A 21,535-nucleotide genomic window follows, 5' to 3' on the forward strand; every position below is an offset into this window, starting at 1 on the left:
TTCCTATTGCTTCTAGAACAAATAACCACAAACCTAGTGGCTTAAAACAGCATACATTCATTATCTTACAGTTCAGAAGGTCAGAATACTAAATGGGCTTTATAGGGCTAAAATCAGGGTGACAACTGCTTTTTCTTCTGGATGCTCAAGGGGAGAGCCTCTGTTCTTAGCCTTTTCCACCTCCTAGAAACTGCCCCTATTCCTTGGCTTGTGGCCACACCACTTCAGCCTCCACTTCCATCATTTCATCACCTTCTCTGACTCTGACCTTCTCTGCCTCTCTGTTATAAAGACCTATATGGTTACATTGGGCCTTACTTGGACAGTTCACGATAATCTCCCCATCTCAAAATCCTTAACTTAATCATACCTGCAATATCCTTTATACCAGGGGTCCCCAAACTATGGCCCGCGGGCCGCATGCGGCCCCCTGAGGCCATTTATCCGGCCCCCGCCGCACTTCCGGAAGGGGCACCTCTTTCATTGGTGGTCAGTGAGAGGAGCATAGTTCTCATTGAAATACTGGTCAGTTTGTTGATTTAAATTTACTTGTTCTTTATTTTAAATATTGGATTTGTTCCTGTTTTGTTTTTTTACTTTAAAATAAGATATGTGCAGTGTGCATAGGGATTTGTTCATAGTTTTGTGTTTTTTTTTTAAATGTTATTTGTTGGTTTTTGGCATTTATTTATTTTTTTTAATTTTTATTTATTTTTTATTTATTCATTTTTAGAGAGGAGAGAGAGAGGGCGAGAGAGAGACAGAGAGAAAGAGGAGAGAGAGACAGAGAGAGAGAAGGGGGTTGGAGCTGGAAGCATCAACTCCCATATGTGCCTTGACCAGGCAAGCCCAGGGTTTCGAACCGGCAACCTCAGCATTTCCAGGTCGATGCTTTATCCACTGCGCCACCACAGGTCAGGCCATAGTTTTTTTTATAGTCCGGCCCTCCAATGGTCTGAGGGACAGTGAACTGGCCCCCTGTGTAAAAAGTTTGGGGACCCCTGCTTTATACCATGTAAGGGATTACATCCATTTGAAGGGGGGGCAGTTTTCAGCCTACAACAGTAAACATAATAGTGTTTCATAATGACACAATCAGATGGTTTGGTCTAGTAAAAAAAGCTTATCTGAGAATAAAGAAGCCTGGATATATGTACCAACTGTGGTAGACAGCTTTCAAAGATGGCCCTCAATGATCCCCATCTCCTGGTGGTCATGCCCTTGTATAATCCCTTCCCCTTGAGTGTGGGTTGAACTAATGACTTGATTTTGACCAAAAGAATGTGGCTAAATTGATGGGATTTCTGTATAAAAATCCACTTCTTTGATTAGCTTACAAGAGACTGTGACTTCGGTCTTGCTAGTGGCTCTCTCTACTGCCTTCTCGGCTTATATAGTTTGATAAAGCAATATGCCATCTCAGAGAGGTCATGTGGTGAGAAACTGAGGAAGGCCTTCAACAGCCAGCAAGAAATCAAGACTTCCAGTTTCTGCAAAGACAGAATCCTACCAGTAATTATGCATGCTTGCAGTAGCTCCTTCCCCAGTGGAGCCTTCAGATGTGACCCCAGACCTGACAGACACCTTGACTGCAGCCTTAAAAGAGACCTTAAAGCAGAGGACCCAGACTAGCCAGGTACAGACTTCCTGACCCACAGAAAGCGTGAGACAATAAATGTACAGTGTGTCCGTAAAGTCATGGTGCACTTTTGACCAGTCACAGGATAGCAACAAAAGACGCTAGAAATGTGAAATCTGCACCAAATAAAAGGAAAACCCTCCCAGTTTCTGTAGGATGACGTGGCAGCATGTGCGTATGCGCAGATGATGACATAACACCGTGTATACAGCGGAGCAGCCCACGGCCATGCCAGTCGAGATGTAGATGGTACAGAGCAAAGTTCAGTGTGTTCTGTGGCTCGCTAAATTCGAATCTGTGAATATGAATATCCGTGCAATGTGAATATCGGTGCGTTTATAACAAAGCGCCACCACATAGGAATAACATTACTTGGTGGGATAAGCAGTTGAAGGAAACCGGCAGTTTGGTGGAGAAACCCCGTTCTGGTAGGCCATCAGTCAGTGATGAATCTGTAGAGGCTATACGGGATAGCTACCTAAGGAGCCCTAAAAAATCTGTGCGTGAGCCCACATCGAACTGCACTGAATAGGTATGAAATTGGGAGAGTTTTCCTTTTATTTGGTGCAGATTTCACATTTCTATCGTCTTTTGTTGCTTTCCCGTGACGGGTCAAAAGTGCACCATGACTTTACGGACACACTGTATGTTGTTTTAAGTCTCTATGTTTTAGGGTAATTTGTTATACGGAAAGAGCTAACTAACACACCTAAATAATACATACTAAGTATATGTTTACTGAAGGAAGGAAGGAATTTATTATGGCCTATGGACAAATCAACTTCTCTGGACCTTAGTTCTCCATCTGTTATTAATTTATGAATCACTCCACTATCAGATGGAGCCCTTTCCCTACTTTCTCTATTTGGCATCTCACAGTTTATATAACTAAAGGCATACTAAGACATGAATGAGGCCTGGTCCTAGGAGCACTTCTAGGTCAATTATGAGTTATATGTTATTCAACTCCAAAGTAAGTCATATAGACTCTTATGAAAGCATTTTTTTCTTTATGTTTACAGCTGGAAAAGAGCATGGTCCAGTTTAATAAGCTTTATATACACATTAGTCTTTTGACATATAAAAATATACACATGTCCATGTGTGTATGTACACACACACACTTCTAATTTCTACCACAATCTACATCTAACCAGCTCATTTTAAATTGGCAGGAAGTACCTCTGCTAACCCAAAGAGTCACCCTTCCCCCTCTGAGCCAAGTGGTTACCCTTCTCTCTTACGTCACACATGGTTCAAATATAACAAATGTGGCTCACCACACAAATGCTAAAATGCATCTTTCGGAAACAAACCAAATCTCTATAGTAGCAAATGTAAACAGAAAAACTCTAGGCAGTAGAAGCCTAGTGTTCAGGAAACCTGGCTTGGGAATGGCTGGGTTTTAGATTTAAACAAACGCAGTGAGTTAAGCATCTCTAGTCAGGAGTGTATCATATAAGCCAAGTTTGTTAAAGGGACCTTGCATATGAAAACCCAAGCCATGCAATTAATGGTTATTAATAAGAGTTGCTTAATCATGATCATCTTGATCATTTACTTTAATTTTTGTCTCATTTATTCCATTATGCTCACCAGTAAGCATGTTATTATGTATTATTTTATAGAGGATCCAAGGCACATAATCATAAATGTTGAGATTAGACATAAACAAGATCATGGGTTGCATTAATGCAGCTGGAACCCATAAGCTTTATTCACAATTTAGTGAGCAAATCCAGGCAGCTCATGTTCCAGTGGGGCAGTGAGGTCCCAAAACATATTGTGAGGTATATTACTTGAAATCAGATCACACTGTGTTGCTGCTCCATCCATTTGAATATCAATGGCTTTAGGTATCATCCTTACTGTCCATATAAATCACTTGCTGGACACTGTCAATTGTACTTCCTAAAATATTTCAGGCATCTGTCCATGTCTCTCTAACCACAATGTCACTTCCCCAGTTTAGAACACCATCTCTTCCCTCTTCCCTCTTAGTGCCCCCCTCCCCCGCCATTTCTAGGCTCACCTGACTCTAATGTAATTGGTACACTGCAACCAAATAGTCTTTACAGTACATTCCAGGCAGTAATGGCAAGGGCAGAGGCCTAAAGCAAGAATGACCTTGGCCTTTGCAGGAACAAAAACAAGTGAGTATGGCCGATGACAGACAGAGAAAGGCAACAGGAGCTGGAGAGGTATGCAAGGGCCTTGCTTAAAAACCTCAAAGATCCCTGGCTGCCCCTCAGGGTGAAGTCCAAACTCTCCCACATGTTACAAAAGGCCTTGCCCTATCTGTGCTGCTCCCCTTCCCCTTCGCCATCAGGATCTATTCCTGGGCTCACACTCTATATGTAAGTCAAAATAAATCAGTGTACTTGCAAGTTTCCCAATTACATATTGTTCTCTGGACTTCTGTACATTATTCCCTCTGCTTGGAATATTCTTCCCTACTTAAGATTGCAGCCTGAGCATCATTTCCCCTGGAAAGCCCCATGATCCTCCTGCCCCCCCCCACACACACACACAAAGGTTATACACCCCTGCTGTGGAGTCCCATAGCAGCCTATGCTGGACTTGATTCTAAACACCTGTTTATGTGTCCTTTTCCCCAATTATCCAAGAACCACTTAAGGGTAAGACTGTATCTCTCGCACACCATTGTCTTCCCAGGGCTTGACATGGTTCCAGTCACAAAGCAGGCGCTCTAAAACTGTGTGCTAAATCAACAAATGCTCTGAGTCGCCAGCTAAAAGCATGGAGTGAGCGGGTAAAGGAAGTCCTCAGGCAGCAGTGACCGATACAAGCAGAGCAGATCTACAGCATTCACTTACAGTGAGTGACCCCTTGTTTTGAGTCCTGCCTGCTCTCTGTCCTCTTTGGCCATCTAGAAATACCATTTTAGATAACCGAGTTTTCCATAAAGGTTAACTTTAAAACTTGAAATTGTATCCTTATCATTTTGGATGAAACCTTTCTAAAATGCACTTAGCTATTTCTTAAAAAGAAAAAGAAAAACTACTTGGTTTAACCTACTTTAAATTTTTTTTGGTGGCTGGGGGTCATCAAATGTCCTTCACCAAATGGCTCCAGACGGGTGAACTATTTAAATATTCTCGTGTCTGACTTTAATATTTAATCTGTCTCTTCGGTTACTGTCACAGCTGCTGAACCTCCGAACATCTGAACTGGAAGGAGTCTTAGCACCTGCTTCTTGTACCTGTCAGTGCCTGCAGTCTTTGCTTATCCTCTTAATTTGCTGTTTCTTAGGCTTTGAACAAAACTATCAAGCTTTTTATAATTGTGTGAAAAATAAGAACAGTTTCTAAAAGAAGGAGGACCTAGTCTGATCCAAGATAGTACAGTGGCTAAAGCGTTGACCTGGAACGCTGAGGTCGCCAGTTCGAAACCCTGGGGTTGCCTGGTCAAGGCACATACAAGTAACTACATGAGTCGATGCTTCCCGCTCCTCCCTCTGCCTTTCTCTCTCTCTAAAACCAATCAATACATTTATTTAAAAAAAAGAAAAAAAAAGAGATCTTTTATGCACCCATCCATATTATAGTTCAGGAGTTGTTTTTCCCTGCTCATTGCCCAGTCCTTGGCACTATTTTGAAGGGTGCTACTTTCATCTGTCTAGAAGCAGTCAGCATTTTGCAATGGCTTTCCAAGCTCAGTTTTTTCAACAGTGAGGAACAATACAGGCCTCAAAGGAGAATTAAAAGACGATAATGTAAATAAAGTAAACACCACAAGACCTGGCAAGATAGCATGTGCTGAATAAATAGTGTTTATGATTATTATATGGCATAAGGCTTTCATCATTCACCACACAAACAGGAACAACTTGCTTAGTAACAGAAACATAAAATAGCAGTGAATTAAAAGACAAAAAATCAAAGGCAGCCACCTCAGAAAACTAGGTTTGATTCCAGATATTCAAATCTTAATCTCTTACATCTATCTGGCTAGCATACAATGCACTTGAATGTAAGCATCTTGCATGAAACTCACAGCACTTTCAGGAAGGCCGGACAGATGATGTTATTTCTATGTGACAGAGAAGAAATCAGTTTAGCGAGGTTAAGGACCTTGCATGGTCGCACGCAAGATGGAAGTGAAGAGCAGAGTGGAGCTCTAGGATTCTCATGCCATGGTTTTTTCGTGGTGTCCCTCGCCCTATTTCCTAATAGGGCCAGTCTGGGGAGCTACATGAAAATGTCTCACTGAAATTAAAGACAGGATTCTCAAACATATTAGTCCCTCGGTGCTCTGTGCAGCACAAGGCCAGGCTCTGAAACAGCGGCCAGGCTCTGAAACAGCGGCCAGCCTCTGAGGGGTGCCGCTGCCCTCTGAGTTGTGCTGGAAAGTGTGGCTCGAAGTCTCACCAGAGAAGACACGTCATGTAGTCTTCAAAAGCATTACTGGTCAACTGAGTGGATTTCCAGACCGTAACCCACCCATAGCTCTTCCCAGAAGCAGGGAGGAAAACTCAATTTGAAAAAGGCTATTTGTTCTCAGATTCCTTTTCACTTTCAAGACTACTTTAGAGGCCTGTGGCTTGGTCATGCATTTTTCCTCTTACCAAAGAGACTTCATCACTTTCAATTTTTAAAAAATCATCTTAAAATACAAATAGACCTCTTGTTTATCATAGTTGATACTTTAAAACTCAGCATAGTGAATTACTAACATTCCCTTCAGATGTTTAGTGTTCTTGACAGAGTTCAGTGTTAGAGGTGGCTGAGGGGAGATAGGCCTCTATTCTGAGGAACCCAGTTCTATTACTATCACAAAGAACTCTGGGAAGCAACCAGGCAGGCTTATTAAACATCTGTTACATTTGGCTATCACTGTGAAGGTGCTGCACACATCTCTGTGGAGTCTCCACAGCTGATAGCCATTTTCTGAGGACCACCCATCATCCACATCACCTTCTCAGAGGATCTGCTCCCACACAGCTGCTCGCTGAGGACAGGCCAAAGGACCCACTCCTCTGGCCACAGCTCACTCCCACTGGGGCCACGAGATTCCCTCTCCAGGAAGCTGGAACTGGGAATCCAGTTGGTGAATTGCAGTGAATTGTAGGGTTCTATCAAGTAGGGATTAAGGCAACCAGCCATGTCTGAGTCACGTGAGTTGATGAGTGAGCTGATTCTGCTGGTCCACAAACAGTAGGAAGAATGAACACCCTGGTGAGAGAGGCAGAAGTGGGAAACCATGTGGCCCCAGGGAGAGTTGGCAAGAGTGGAAACTCTCTTCCTGGGTTCTTGGAACACAGGGGCTGGGTTCTGTGATATACTCTCAGTGTCCTTCCAATAAATCTCTTTTGTTCAAGTCAGCTTGAGTGAGTTCTATTCCTGGCAATCGAACAATTCCTAACAAAGACATGTGCCCATTATGGTAAAAGCTCAATTGAATATACTTCTTCAGATGATAATTCATATGAGAAGTCCAGACTGTTACTGTGTTTTCTAGTCCAGTGCTCTGGCCAGACCGGGGATATTTAAGAAACCAGAAGCAAAGTTCTTGTCCTGCATTTTAGAAAACTCTTCCCTGGGTCTGCAGACATCTTTTACTTTTTCTTGTACGTAAAATCGGCTTCTTCAGAAATAATGCAGTAAATACTTATTTTTAATGTCATTTTACCTTGTGTGGCAGAGACTATCTTCTGCCCCAAGCACTCAGTGTGCCTTGGAGGCTGATTTTTCCCTTCCATGGCAACAAGGACTAAGTACACACAAAATTTTGCCACTAGAGTACTATCAGAGGACCAATCATTTAGAATATGTCCATCAGAGCATCAATGAGTTAAGTGTAGCTTCCTCCACACTCTCAGCTACTAACTATGAGCATGCTGCACCCCACCCTGTCCATCTAAAACCATTCCAAATATGAGAGCTGGCATCTTGGTCCAAGTCCTATCACAATATGGCCCCACCTTACCTCTATAAATTTATTCTAAACACCAACTCTCATTTTCAGTCACCCTGAGTTTTCAATCAGCCCCACATGTGTCTTAGAGTCTATTAACAACTCACCCAAATAAGTAAACAGCCTTTTCTCCCCTGTGAAATCTTACCTTTAGGGGAAGGTAGTAAGAGTTCTTAAGGACCCTGACCCTCACATGACCCTGATGTATCGCATAGGTAGTTCTCTTCTGGTGGGAGTTCCTTCTCTGAAACATGATTTCTGGCTATTTAAGGTGGTAGACAGTCTCCAAAGGAGGCTTTAAGATTTTCTCCCTTTCCCCCATATATGTGTGTCATTCCCTACTTTAATAGTTGGAGTCAATTTTATCTACTCTTGAGTCTGAGCTGGCTTTTTGACTTGCTGTGATCAACAGACTGTGGTGAACTTCTGAGTTCATGCCTTAAGAGGACTGGTGGCTTCTGCTTCCTCTTCCTTGGAAGCCAGCCACCACAGAAGAGGTCTGACTACGCTGCTGGAAATAAGAGTCACCCAGGTAGAGCCTGAAGCCATCCAGAATGTTTTGTCCCCAGCAGAGCCCCCAGCTTAATGCAGCCACCTGATTGAGACCACAAGAGAGTGGCAGAACAGCCTGGCTGAAATGAAACTCAGCCAACCCAGAGAATCAGGGGAAATGATCATCTGTTGTTGTTTTAAGCCACCAGGGTTTGGGGTGGCTTGTTAGGCAGTAAGAGACAACTGAAGCACCTTACCCGACAAAAGGTCAGTCCAAGTTCAAGAAGAATGATACAGCTATGTCTCTAGGAAGAAGAGTTCAGTTTGTTGACCTGAACTTTCTTTTCAGGGACACCACAAATACCCCAGGCAAGGAACCACAGAGTCATCTTTTACTTTTTCTGATGTTTCATCCCTTATGTATTCCACTTGTCATCAGGTTTAGTCTTCTTCCTAAATGCATCTTGTATTTAACCCTTCTTGACTGCTGCCATCATAGCCCAAGTCCTTAACCCCTGGGTTTAAAAATATATACCTTTCCTCTCCTCCCCAAACTGCTTTTCTCCAATCTACCTGATGAATGGACACTGGATTCCTAGGGCTCTCTGCATGTCAGTCCCTGTCTCATTAGCTCTGACTTTCAAAGTCTGATCTGGTTCTCCTCTGTCTGCCCTTCTACTCACGCAGCTCAGTTCCCAACCTACAAGCACAACAGTCCTGTGCCCTTTCTCCAAGTCTCAGTCAGGCTGTTCCCTGACCTGGTGTACCCTGACCCATCCAGCTCCATCTGCCTTTCTCCATGATGATGGCTCCAATTTCCAGAGCCTGTCCTGACCCCTTTTGTCTTTAAAAACTCATAGCAGCCTGACCTGTGGTGGCACAGTGGATAAAGCATCGACCTCGAAATGCTGAGGTCGCCGGTTCGATATCCTGGGCTTGCCTGGTCAAGGCACATATGGGAGTTGATGCTTCCAGCTCCTCCCCCCTTCTCTCTCTGTCTCTCCTCTCTCTCTCTCTCTCTCTCTCTCTCTCTCTCTCTCTCTCTGTCTCTGTCTCTCCCTCTCCTCTCTAAAATGAATAAAAACTCATAGCATTGTACCTCATAATTCAATCTTATTTATATAATGGGTGGTCTGGCCTCCAATTCTCTCCCCTGTTTATAACTCAGATTCCTAATTACGTCATATGATTGAGGGTAAGGACTATTTCTTATGTTTACATATATTCCTTATAGGCAAGTGCTGGTGTAAAGATTTTCCATAAAATCATCCTTATTGACCTACATGATTTTCTCTTTTAAAGATATTAATATGCTTTAGCCAACTGTGCTTTAGAACATTTTAGAAATACAGTATACATCTGTCTCTAAGGAAAGTGTCCATTTGGTTCAGAAAGTTTATATTTTTTAATGAAAAATTAAACAATACCCACTGCTGAAAACAAAAACTAATTGAGAATATGCCAGATCTGGAACCATAACACTGCATTGTAAAGACAAATGTAGAGCCTCTTGAGCTCCCTGAGTGCGATGCCACATCAGTCTCCAGAGGAAAGGCCACCACAGACCATGAGGCCCATGGTCAGTCAGATAAAAAAGGAACAGACAGAAATAACAGGCAGGTTTGGAATGACCTATTTAGGAATCAGATGACGGGAATATGCCCACGGTAGACTGTTCCTTGGGGGAAAGCACAGGCCACCACAATACCTGCCAGGACAGTCGTGCCTCCCATGCGCTAAGTCTGGACTGAGGATCACGTAAATTTTACTCACTGGTCTTCCAAATAACCCCAGAAGGCACAGATGAAGAAACCAAGGCCTGGGGAGAGTCATTTTGCCATAAGCTACATATTAAACGAGTACGATTCTGACCTAAACTGGTGTGACTCTCAGATCCACATTCTTCTCCCTAGTTTGTGTTTTCTTTCTTATTGGGAGACACAACTTCATGTCATCAAGAATAATTATGAGTACCTGCTATGGTCTCCACTGTGCTAGGTGCTGTGGGAAATTATTAAGAAATGTGGCTTGTTGGAGGAAAACTCTCATAAACTCCATCAGCATCAGCACCCCCTCATAAATAACACACAGTCCAAGTAAAATGAGGGCGACTGCTATGGAAATACAGCTCTAAAAGAAATCTTTAAGTCCCCCTTTCTACCTTAAGCCTCTTCTTCACAGAAATTTCAGAGCTACCCCTGCTCCTATCTTTGAAAAGCTTACCCTAGTAGGGAAAACTTACTACTCATATAAAGTAAGAATAAACAATAAAAACGGGATTCTGATGCTAACTCAGGCAATCTAAAGGTTTCAATGAAAAACATTATGTAATTGTAATGGAAAGACAGATGATGCCAAAAAAAAATTAGTGTACATATTTTACCTTATTAATGTTCACTTTGATATTGCTTGGGTTATGGCCTAAGCTTGAGGTTTTGTTTTAGCTATAAAGTGTTAATGATGCACAGAGATGTGTCTTTTTCAAGGTGAACTTCAGTTCATGTAATAAAGACATGAAGAGACCCCTGGGGCCTGGGCAAGGCTGCTTGATGCAGTGCTTCATGCAAAGGGTCTGACTCTGGGGAGCCCCTTCCCAGCTGAGAACAGCTGGGCTGGGAACACCCGCGGAGACAGTCCAACATTCTACAGAGCCGCTCTGCTGTGCAACAAATGCTTCCTAGATACCATTGCAGCCTGCTTTACTCCTGGGGCTTGGGATTTCCCAAACCCAAAGAAGAGCAGAAAATTACTTAGAGCTAACAGCTTGAACTGCAGACCCTCTGTCGCCACTGAGTTAATCCTTTGGTTTCCACAATGTCATAAAGGCAGTCTTAATAATTCAGCATACTATCAGAATTTCAAACTCTAATTCCCTAACAATCCACTAAGAAAATTCTCAAGAATGACTTCAACAGTAGCTTGGATCCATCCCAGAGTCCCTGTTTTCATGGCAATAAAAGAAATGGTGCTGTTCTCACGTACTGGAAGGGAAGGGCATTTGTTCTTGCCATTAGGAGTCCTAGATTCAAATGTTGGCTCAAAGTGTACTCCTCATCAAATCACTTACTATTCTAGCCTCATTTTCTCATTTGAACAATGGGAAAGGAGTGGTTACAAGAGGACACACCACATACTTCATAGGATTGTTGAAAAGATAAATAAGGTAATGTGAATATAAGTGCTTTGTACATAGTAGGTGCTCAATAATAATTCGTATAAAAGCTAAAACATATTAAAAATCAGTGCTGACATTAAAATGTAGGTAATGCTGACAGAAACAAAACATTTTCTTTAATTGAGAAATGCTTTGACCACCACTGCCAAAGTGCCCTTGGATTGTACTCAAACTCTTAACATAGCTTTAAAAACTCTTATCAGGGATCACAATTGGAAGCTTTCCAATCCTGTTTTTTGGGCTGTGTCTCTGTAAGGTACAACAAACCTGTTTTAACCAGGTTAGGGTGTTATTTAGTGAGGTTATTTAAAAGGAACTTAAGCCAGTGAGGTCAATGGCTGAGACTGACCAAAGGTCCTACATTGCAGAGGTGTTATCACTGGCATCTGGTAGGGCTGGTCTGTGTGAACGATACAATCACTAAAGAATTTCTCACAGGTTAGGAGAGAGAAGACTTGTCCTAAATCCCTAATATAGAGGTCTAAGAGACTATGGAGAAATGTCTCCTTCTTACATTCCACTCTCCTAGCCTTACTGTTATCTTCCTGGGTCAAGTCTAAGCTCCGCTCCAGACCATACAACCTTCCATTATCTGGCCCCACCTAATTCTTCTTAGACCTCATCTCCTGCCTGCCTTCTTAAAATTTCTGTCTCAGAAATGCTGACTTTATTTGGGAATTCATGTGTGTGCACAAGTGCAGACAAACTGTTCTCTCTACCTCCGATGTACTCCCTGCACCACCCAACCCTAACGTCTGGAACCTGGCTACTAAAAAGTGTGGCCCTGCAGCTCCAGAAATAGTCTCAAGTGTATCCCAGACCTACTGAATCAGAATCTGCATTTGAATAAGATCCCTGGTGACTGTACTACTACTCCATTTTTATAAGAAACTTTAAAGTTGGAGAAGCCCCTCACTAAGACCCCACTTCTTCCAGAAGCCCTCTTTGGCCAACAGTAGTCCCTGCCTCCCACCAGGCCAGAGCAGCTGCCTTTCTTCAGTGCTCTCAACCTTTTGCTCATCTCACTTATTGTAGAGTATTTTGCATATACCTATCTGTTTATGTGTTTATTTTCAGTTCTAGACGAGGGGCTCCCCACAACAGGCTGCAGACCATGCCATCCTGTGTTCCCCATGTTGTATAAGGTCTGGCACATGGTCAGAGCTTACAAAATGTTATTTGTCACAGCTAATAACCTCTAACATCCTTGTGATTTTAAACTTTGAAAACTAACTTTAAATAACTATCTTTAATAACTAGCATTAACTTTAATAATAACAGTTTTAATAACTAAAAGAATAATTATTTTATTAACTTCAATTACAAAAATTGTAATCACTCCTTTTAATAACTAACTCGGAGCCTGACCTGTGGTGGCGCAGTGGATAAAGTGTCGACCTGGAAATGCTGAGGTCACCAGTTGGAAACCCTGGGCTTGCCTGGTCAAGGCACATATGGGAGTTGATGCTTCCAGCTCCTCCTCCCTTCTCTCTCTCTGTCTCTTCTCTCTCTCTGTCTCTCCCTCTCCTCTCTAAAATGACTAAATAAATTTAAAAAAAAATTTTTTTTTTAAAATAAATAAATAACTTGGATACCTGTGAACTACACATAAAAGTATTACAATTTAGGTTACTCTTGTGACACATTTGAATCCAGATATTTTGAATATTGTATTATTCATTTAATTTTTAAATGTTTAATATACTATAAAATATTAAAATATTATAAAATTTATATTTTGCAATGGAAACCTTCAAATATACACAAAAGTAGGAATAAATAATGAGCCTATCACCCCACACTGACAAATATCCACTTTTAAAAAAATAATTTTTGCTCATTTCCCTTACCCCCACCCACTCACTTTTTGGGAGGTTGGACCATTTTAAAACAAATCCCAGCTATAATATTATTTCAGTCACAAATATTTCAATATGTATCTATAATTTAAAAGAACGTTATTGTACATAATAAAATTAAGTGATTCCTTAATATAATCTAATAGTCTGCATTCAAATTTTGCTAAGTATTCCAAAGATGAATTTTTATAGTTGGGTTTGTAGAAATCAGGTGAATGTTCTATAGCAAACAAAAAATAGATCTCAGAGATGACAAGGTAAATTTCACATGCCTATGGCCTCAGGCCCAAATCAGCTATGTGTAAAGAATATTATATTAGCCTTCAATGTCATTTGCAAGTTCCTCTCCCTATTTACAACTAAATTATTTACTTAAAAAAAGAAAACTGTTGCCCTGGCCGGTTGGCTCAGCGGTAGAGCGTCGGCCTAGCGTGCGGAGGACCCGGGTTCGATTCCCGGCCAGGGCACACAGGAGAAGCGCCCATTTGCTTCTCCACCCCTCCGCCGCACTTTCCTCTCTGTCTCTCTCTTCCCCTCCCGCAGCCAGGGCTCCATTGGAGCAAAGATGGCCCGGGCGCTGGGGATGGCTCTGTGGCCTCTGCCCCAGGCGCTAGAGTGGCTCTGGTCGCAATATGGCGACGCCCAGGATGGGCAGAGCATCGCCCCCTGGTGGGCAGAGCGTCGCCCCATGGTGGGCGTGCCGGGTGGATCTCGGTCGGGCGCATGCGGGAGTCTGTCTGACTGTCTCTCCCCGTTTCCAGCTTCAGAGAAATGAAAAAAAAAAAAAAAAAAAAAAAAAAAAAAGAAAACTGTTATACCTGACCAGGCAGTGGCACAGTGGATTGAGCGTCAGCCTGAGACGCCAAGGACCCAGATTCAAAATCCCAAGGTTGCCAGCTTGAGCGTGGGCTCACCAGTTTGAGCACAGGGTTGCTGGCTTGAGTGTGGGATCATAGACATGACCCCATGGTCACAGGCTTGAGCTCAAAGGTCATTGGCTTGAAGCCCAAGGTTGCTGGCTTGAGCAAGGGGTCACTGTCTCAGCTGCAACCCCCCACCTTCTTCAAGGCACATATGAGAAAGCCATCAATGAACAACCAAGGTGCCACAACAAACTGATGTTTCTCATCTCTCACCCTTCCTGTCTGTCCTTATCTGTCCTTCTCTCTGTCTCTGTCTCTCTTGCTAAAAAAAACAAACAGAAACCCTGTTATTAAAAACCCATAGGTAAAATAGAGCAAAGCACAAGCAATGCTAAAGTCCATACAAGCATGTCCTTCAAAAACAGTGAAATAAACAGGAATTAAACTGGTGAGGATAGATTTTTACAAAAGAGAGATATGCAAAGGATAGATTTTAAGCCAAATGACTCCCCTCAATAGTCAAACCAGCAGGACTTACTTTTAGAGTGAAATCTAGAGGGATGACAAATTTGATGATGTTGGAATTTAAACATCATCAAATCTGTATTTGTTTTGCCTGCACTAAAAACTTGCACTAAAAACTGCATTGAAAGCTTTCACTCTAGCCAGATGGCTCAGTTGGTTAGATCTTCATCCCAAAGCGCAGAGTTGCTGGTTTGATTCCCTGGTCAGGGCACATACAGGAATAGATTTATGTTCCTGTTTTTCTCTCTCTCTCTCCCTCTCTCTCTCTCCCTCCTCTCTTTCTAAAATCAATAAATTAAATAAATAAAACAAAAACAAAACTTGGGCTTTCTGAGAAACACATGGACAGAAGTGGTTTGAAGAGCAAGTCCAATTACCTCAGAGTTAATCTCCTTTTAACAGTAAATTCTGATCTGTGCTCCATAGGTCAAGAGCACAGTTCCAATTCCTCTGCCCCTCCTTTTGAGTCATACTTCATCTTTGCCGCCCTGCTTGTTCTTTCTACGTAACACGCCAAGGGGCAGAGATTCCGGTCTTCACACAATGGCCCACCATTCAACCACATTCTGTTTTTCCCTAAACATTCACTCCCCCGTGGCTCCTGCTGGGTCTGTTATATTCAGATAGGAACTTTCCAGAAATCTGATCATTTCACAAGCCTTTTCCTGTATGGCAAGTTCAGTACTAATCATGAATAGCGGGCTTCACTCATTATTCATGAAAATTATGACTCCACATCCAGAAATAGGGCAAAACTGGCCTAAAATAGGCAGGCTGTATCTCAGTTGAGTCCACTAGGCAATTACCAAGATCTCTTGCTGCAAATATCACAGCAGTTTTTTCAACTATGTTAATCAGACACACTAGATGCACAATGTTCTGCCAGATTCAAGGTTTGAAGCTTGGTTTAATGTGGAGCCCTGGTGCCCACAGGGTGAATGTAGAGGTTTCCCAAAGAACAAAAGCCAGTCATTCCCCATCTCTTCAAACTAGGTACTCCCCAGTTCTTATTCCTAACTTCCGTAATTCTCCCCACCCAGACCATGACAAGGCCAGCTTTACAAATGTTGAGAGGGTTACCAAAGGGTCATAAAAAATAGGAAACAATATTAAATTTTCCTCTTTTGGAAGAGCGAGGCACATCTGATGAGCATTATGAATTAGGGGGTATGAGGTGGCTTGTACCATTTTTGCTTTAATTCTCTTTTCTGAAATTTAGTTTCAGTGACCACATGAATCAGCTCCCATTGGCCCAAATTATATTTTATAAATCCAAGTTGAGAATTATCTTTCCAAATAAAAGTGCCCAGATTGAAATTCCCTCTTTGCCATTCCTGAGAGAATGGCACAGGCTGGCACTAAAAGACTATCTTTGTGTGGAGCAAATGGACCGAGGAAAATCTGCTTTCCTCTCTCCCTGCCCCTTTTTTCTTTACATAGCTAGAGCCAAATGAGATGTTGTTCATTCATTTTAAAAATTTGATTAAGCAGACTGAGCAAAAGCCCTTTCTTCTGGTCTTTATTGTTTTCTTAATTCTAGGACTGAATCAAGACACACTCAGGTTGGAAGGATCATGAAGATCGGGCCTGACTGCCAGGCAGGGGAAAGGTGAGCAGTGGGCCTGCAGCACTAGTGCAGGGGCTGTACTTTCCCCTGAGGCATGGGGATCTGAACTGCTATGGTGGGCGTGGTGAGGGAGGGAGTCCCGGATTCCAGCAAACCACCACATCACTCTATGTACAGGCTCCTGACCTAAGGAATGAGAAAGGAGGCAGGGCAAGAGGTAGGTTTAAATAATAAGAAAAAAAACACACAGGTAGGATTATTATGAACGAGCTGTACTGCTCTTCAGCTCTAGGAACAGAGGAACCCTGTTCCTCTGACATAATTAAAAAGCCATTACAAACACGACATCACTAACTCCTTGTAGTACCATCACAGTACCATATTTTGTTGTGGTTTCTGTACTTTAAATCTTCCCACAATATTTTCTACCTTGTTTTAAAGTAGTTTTCTAAGATTCCCTGCCACATTATATATTTCCTCAAGGCCCTGCCTTTGTATCTTGTATATCATAAACACTGACCATAGGAATAAATGAGCGAAACGGTTAGAAAACAGACCTCATAGTAAAAGGCTGAAGAAGCTGTTTTTTTTTTGTTTTGTAGTAGAAAGGGTCAGTTGTAAGTTTTCATAAAAAACACAGAATCTCTTGATGCTAATGTGAGGAAAAGGGCTATCACATTGGCTTTGGAGGGTATCTAATTACATATTTACTAAATATCATTTTTCAGGGAACATAGCACCTTAAATCCAAATAATAAGTAGTGTTATAACTTAGTTTTACTGTCTTCATTCATTCTAAAAAAAATTCATTCATAAGAGGACAAGGTACTTTTCTGGGCTTGCTACTGAGCTACTGTTGCCATCTCTATGAGGAAACTGAATCGAAGTAGAAATACTGGTTGAGCTTATCTATCAAGGAAATGGGATCCCAAGGGAGCCAGGCATTCTCATTTCTGAAAAGCCTCAACAGGAGAATTGCAAATCCTTCTCCTTTCACCTGCTTCATGAAAGTCACTACTCGCCCTCCACTCTGTACACTAAGGGCTTGGGGCCCTGACACCACAGAGGTGCATCCAAGGCTTACTCTGGCAAGCAGGTATCTCACAGTACTTCCAGTAGACACCATCCTCGTGTTCCGCCACATAGCACCAGGGGCTCACATCTCCATCTGGGTTTCTGTTGGGGAAAAGGACACACTAGTCACATTTCCGTCCTTTTAAGTCAACTTGGCTCATTGCTTTTCAGTTTTACCAAAAGGGAATGATTCAGCTTCTGTTATTTCTCATAATTTAATTGGTATGTGCCTCAATGTCACCTTTTATGAAGAAAAAATTGGTAATACCTTTGTTTTCCAACATATACTTCAGAGCTGAGAGGCAGGAAGGGGTAGGGATAGTGAGCAAGGCTGATATATGTTTACACAAATTCACTGCACTGTAGCGGGACAAGAGATCACTGAACAAATCATGACAAGCAGCATTGGTACCTTATGTGTGAACACGACAATTCCCATGGCTGACAGAGCACAGGTGCTCTCTCGATATTGCGGAGAAGAATGTCAATGGCTAAATGGTCAGGATGGCAACTTGGTAATCAGTCAAAGGCCCAAAAAATATGCAAACCCTCTTTACTTGGCAATTTCTCCTTTAGTACTTTATTCTAAGGAATGTTTACTTACAAAGATGCTCACCACAGCATTTTAATAATACAAAAATAGTTAGAAACAACAATTTAGGCTTGGGTAAAGAAATATGTTATTAGCCATATAAGGAAATGCTAGGCAGCTAGTTAAAATGTGGCATAGAGACACATTTTATTAATATGGAAAATATACATATACAGACTCCATTGACAAGCTTTCACCAGGATCAGGCTGGTCAACTTATGTTTTATAGACATGGTTCTTACTCCTGCCTCAAAATACTAACTTCTCAGAGAATTCTGAAGAACACTATGCCAAAGATTTCCCTGTAATTCTGGTTCCAACTTCTGACATAGCAATAATATTTTTTAAAGATGTATTTCACATTTCTAAATGACTGGCTTGGAATAAATGCCCTTTAAGGTCTTTTCAACTCAGAGATGCCATTACAATAATGGGCCACACCAATGAAATAGAACAAAAAATGGCAGGGGTTATTGGACACACAGAAAAGCCTAGCCTCTCGTCATTGCTTTCCAAGCTCTCTTTATTTAGACTCAGAACACTGGAAACCTGACACTCTGGTTAGGCCGGAAATGGGCATAAAGACCCAGCAGCCGGAGCTTGGGAGCAACCCCTATCAGGCCCGGGAGGGATAAGCCTATTGTGTGGCCCAGAAGATAAGCCGCCCTAAAGCACAAAGGGTCCTTTTATTTTTTGTGCCCAAAGGCAGGTGCCAGCGCCAATTCTGCTCTTCCCAGTCTCTCTGTCTTCCCCTCTAATCCAGATATGTCGAGCTCAGAAAAGTGCGTTCCCATCACTCGCCATCTCTCAGGCATGTCAATTGTGATGGATCTGGAAATATCACACAAGGCAAACACAGTGTCGGATGTCAGCTGAGAAATCAAAGTAGGAGAACTTGTACAAAGCCCTTCTTTAAACAGTATTTCACTGTCATTTTCCTCCCTCTATTCAGTGTTCAGCTTTGATGTCGTATTTGGTAAAGACCTTAGAAAACAACTGTTTGTTATCAATGTCAAAACCATTCTGAAAAGCATCAGAATAGCTTAATAAAGAATAAACAAATTCATCTTTGACTTCATTGCAGTGCTAAAAACAAAAGGCCCAGACTCTCTGATGCAATAACAACCAACAATTTCAGCCTGTCCTTTTTGAAGTATAAACTGGTAGTTCAGGTCTGGTACATTCCATCAAATCAATGCAGGGGAGGGCTGCAGCTGGCCAGGGCTGAGGAGGAAGTTGGTCATCCATGGCTCTCATTGCACCCTTAATGAATATTTACTAGTGCAGTTCTGAGAGCCTATGGAGAAAACAGAGTGCTAATCTATAAGAAAAGATTTTTTTCATATAAATTAAACTTCATTGGAGAGCCCTGGCCAGTTGGCTCAGTGGTAGAGCATCGGCCTGGTGTGTGGAAGTCCCAGGTTCGATTCCCGGCCAGGGCACACAGGAGAAGCACCCATCTGCTTCTCTACCCTTCCCTCTCTCCTTTCTATCTCTCTCTTCCCCTCCCGCAGCCAAGGCTCCACTGGAGCAAAGTTGGCCTGGGTGCTGAGGATGACTCCATGTCTCCGCCTCAGGTGCTAGGATGGCTCTGGTTGCAACGGGGTAACGGCCCAAATGGGCAGAGCATTGCCCCCTAGTTGGTGTGCGGGTGGATCCCAGTGGGGCACATGTAGGAGTCTATCTCTCTGCCTCCCCACTTCTCATTTCAGAAAAATACAAAAAAATAAATAAATAAACTTCATTGGAAATTTCAAATTTACCTTAAAGCCCTACTTAAAAACAGGAGCACTTCTGGGAAGACTTGTTTGATAGAAAGCAACAGAATAATAGAACAAACCAATGGCCCACTACTAAGAGACACTTTAGAACAAGAATCTAAGTAACTATGTAAAAACAAACACTAGTTTCTCTTCCTAAACACTCTTCCCAACCCAACTATTCCTATGAATAGAAAAGCTAGGGGAAGGAAATACAGAAATAAAGTGGGGCTAAATTTTTAGTTATGCAGAAAAAAATAATTTTTTTAAGCAAGAGAAAAAAGAGATAGGAAGGAAGAAAGAGGAGAAGCATCAACTCATAGTTGTGGCACCTTAGTTGTTCATTGATTGCTTCTCATATGTGCCTTGACCGAGGGCTCCAGCCAAGCCAGTGACCCTTTGCTTTGCTCAAGCCAGTGACCTTGGGCTCAAGCCAGTGACATCTAGACTCAAGACAGTGACCATGGGGTCATGTCAACGATCCCACGCTCAAGCCAGTAACCCTGAGCTCAAGCTGGTGAGCCTGAATTCAAGGCAGATGAGCCCACACTCAAGCTGGTGACCTTGGGGTTTCAAACCTGGGACTGCAGTGTCCCAGGTTAGTGCTCCATCCATTGTGTCATTACCAGTCAGGCCAGAAAAAAATTAAATGAACATATGTAGCTTTGAAAATAAATTGTAAAAGAATTACTTGGCCCTTGCTGGTTGGCTTAGCAGTAGAGCATCAACTTGGTGTATAAAAGTCCCAGGTTGAATTCTGGTCAGGGCACACAGGAGAAGTGATCATGCTTCTCCACCCCTCCCCCTACCTCTCTCTCTCTTCCCTTTCTGAAGCCATGGCTTGAATGGTTTGAGCAAGTTAGCTCTGGGTGATGAGGATGGCTCCATGGCCTTCCCTCAGGCTCTAAAATAGCCTAATTACCAAGCAACGGAGCAGTGGTCCCAGATGGGCAGAGCATTGCCCTGTAGGAGGCTTGCTAGGTGGATCCTGGTGGGTGCATGCAGGAGTCTGTCTCTCTGCTTCCCCACCTCTCACTTAAAAAATAAAATTTTTTAAAAAAATTATGTAATGAGCATGTGTAACTTTAACAATAAAATATAAAAGACAACAAAATGTGAAGTAGCATATTATACAAATTGTTACCTCTGGGAAGTAGGGTTGAGTAGGGGGTATTCATGGGGAAAGAGGTAAAACAGGAGGCTTTATTTAAACAATATATATCTAGTTTTTGAGAATTTTTTGGAAAATCTTTTTTTTTTTTTTTTTTTTGTATTTTTCTGAAGCTGGAAACGGGGAGAGACAGTCAGACAGACTCTCACATGCGCCCGACCGGAATCCACCCAGCACGCCCACCAGGGGCGAAGCTCTGCTGCGACCAGAGCCACTCTAGCGCCTGGGGCAGAGCCCAAGGAGCCATCCCCAGCGCCCGGGCCATCTTTGCTCCAATGGAGCCTTGGCTGCGGGAGGGGAAGAGACAGACAGAGGAAGGGGGGGTGGAGAAGCAAATGGGCGCTTCTCCTATGTGCCCTGGCCGGGAATCAACCCGGGGTCCCCCACACGCCAGGCTGATGCTCTACCACTGAGCCAACCGGCCAGGGCCGGAAAATCTTTTAATACTTTTAGCCTGACCAGGCGGTGGTGCAGTGGATAGAGCGTCGGACTGGGATGCAGAGGACCCGGGTTCGAGACCCTGAGGTCACCAGCTTGAGCGTGGGCTCATCGGGTTTGAGTAAGGCTCACCAGCCTGGATTCAAGGTCGCTGGCTCCAGCAAGGGGTCACTTGGTCTGCTGTAGCCCCCCCGGTCAAGGCACATATGAGAAAGCAATCAAGGAACAATTAAGATGTTGCAATGAAAAACTGATAATTGATGCTTCTCATGCTGTTCCTGTCTGTCTGTCCCTATCTATCCCTCTCTCTGACTCTCTGTCTCTGTAAAAAAAAAAAAAATTATAGTAACAAACTAAAAAAAAAATACAACACAACTACGGGGAAATGGCTAGTTGGTACAAATTAGGACAGAGGTGATGGAAAGAGCTGAATGCACAGGAAT

General features: G+C 42.7%; 1 protein-coding gene across 5 annotated transcripts in view; it reads right to left on the reverse strand.

The window, feature by feature from the left end:
• KREMEN1 (kringle containing transmembrane protein 1) overlaps positions 1–21,535 on the reverse strand; it is a 63,504-nt gene that overhangs the window by 18,031 nt on the left and 23,938 nt on the right. For all 5 annotated transcript variants that reach the window (XM_066370594.1, XM_066370593.1, XM_066370590.1 and 2 more), the window contains exon 3: positions 17,142–17,233. In XM_066370594.1, the coding sequence (XP_066226691.1) occupies positions 17,142–17,233 (92 nt within the window). The remainder of the gene's footprint in view (positions 1–17,141; positions 17,234–21,535) is intronic.

This window comes from Saccopteryx leptura, chromosome 2 (assembly GCF_036850995.1).
Source record: "Saccopteryx leptura isolate mSacLep1 chromosome 2, mSacLep1_pri_phased_curated, whole genome shotgun sequence".
In the NCBI taxonomy this organism is placed as follows: Eukaryota; Metazoa; Chordata; class Mammalia; order Chiroptera; family Emballonuridae; genus Saccopteryx; species Saccopteryx leptura.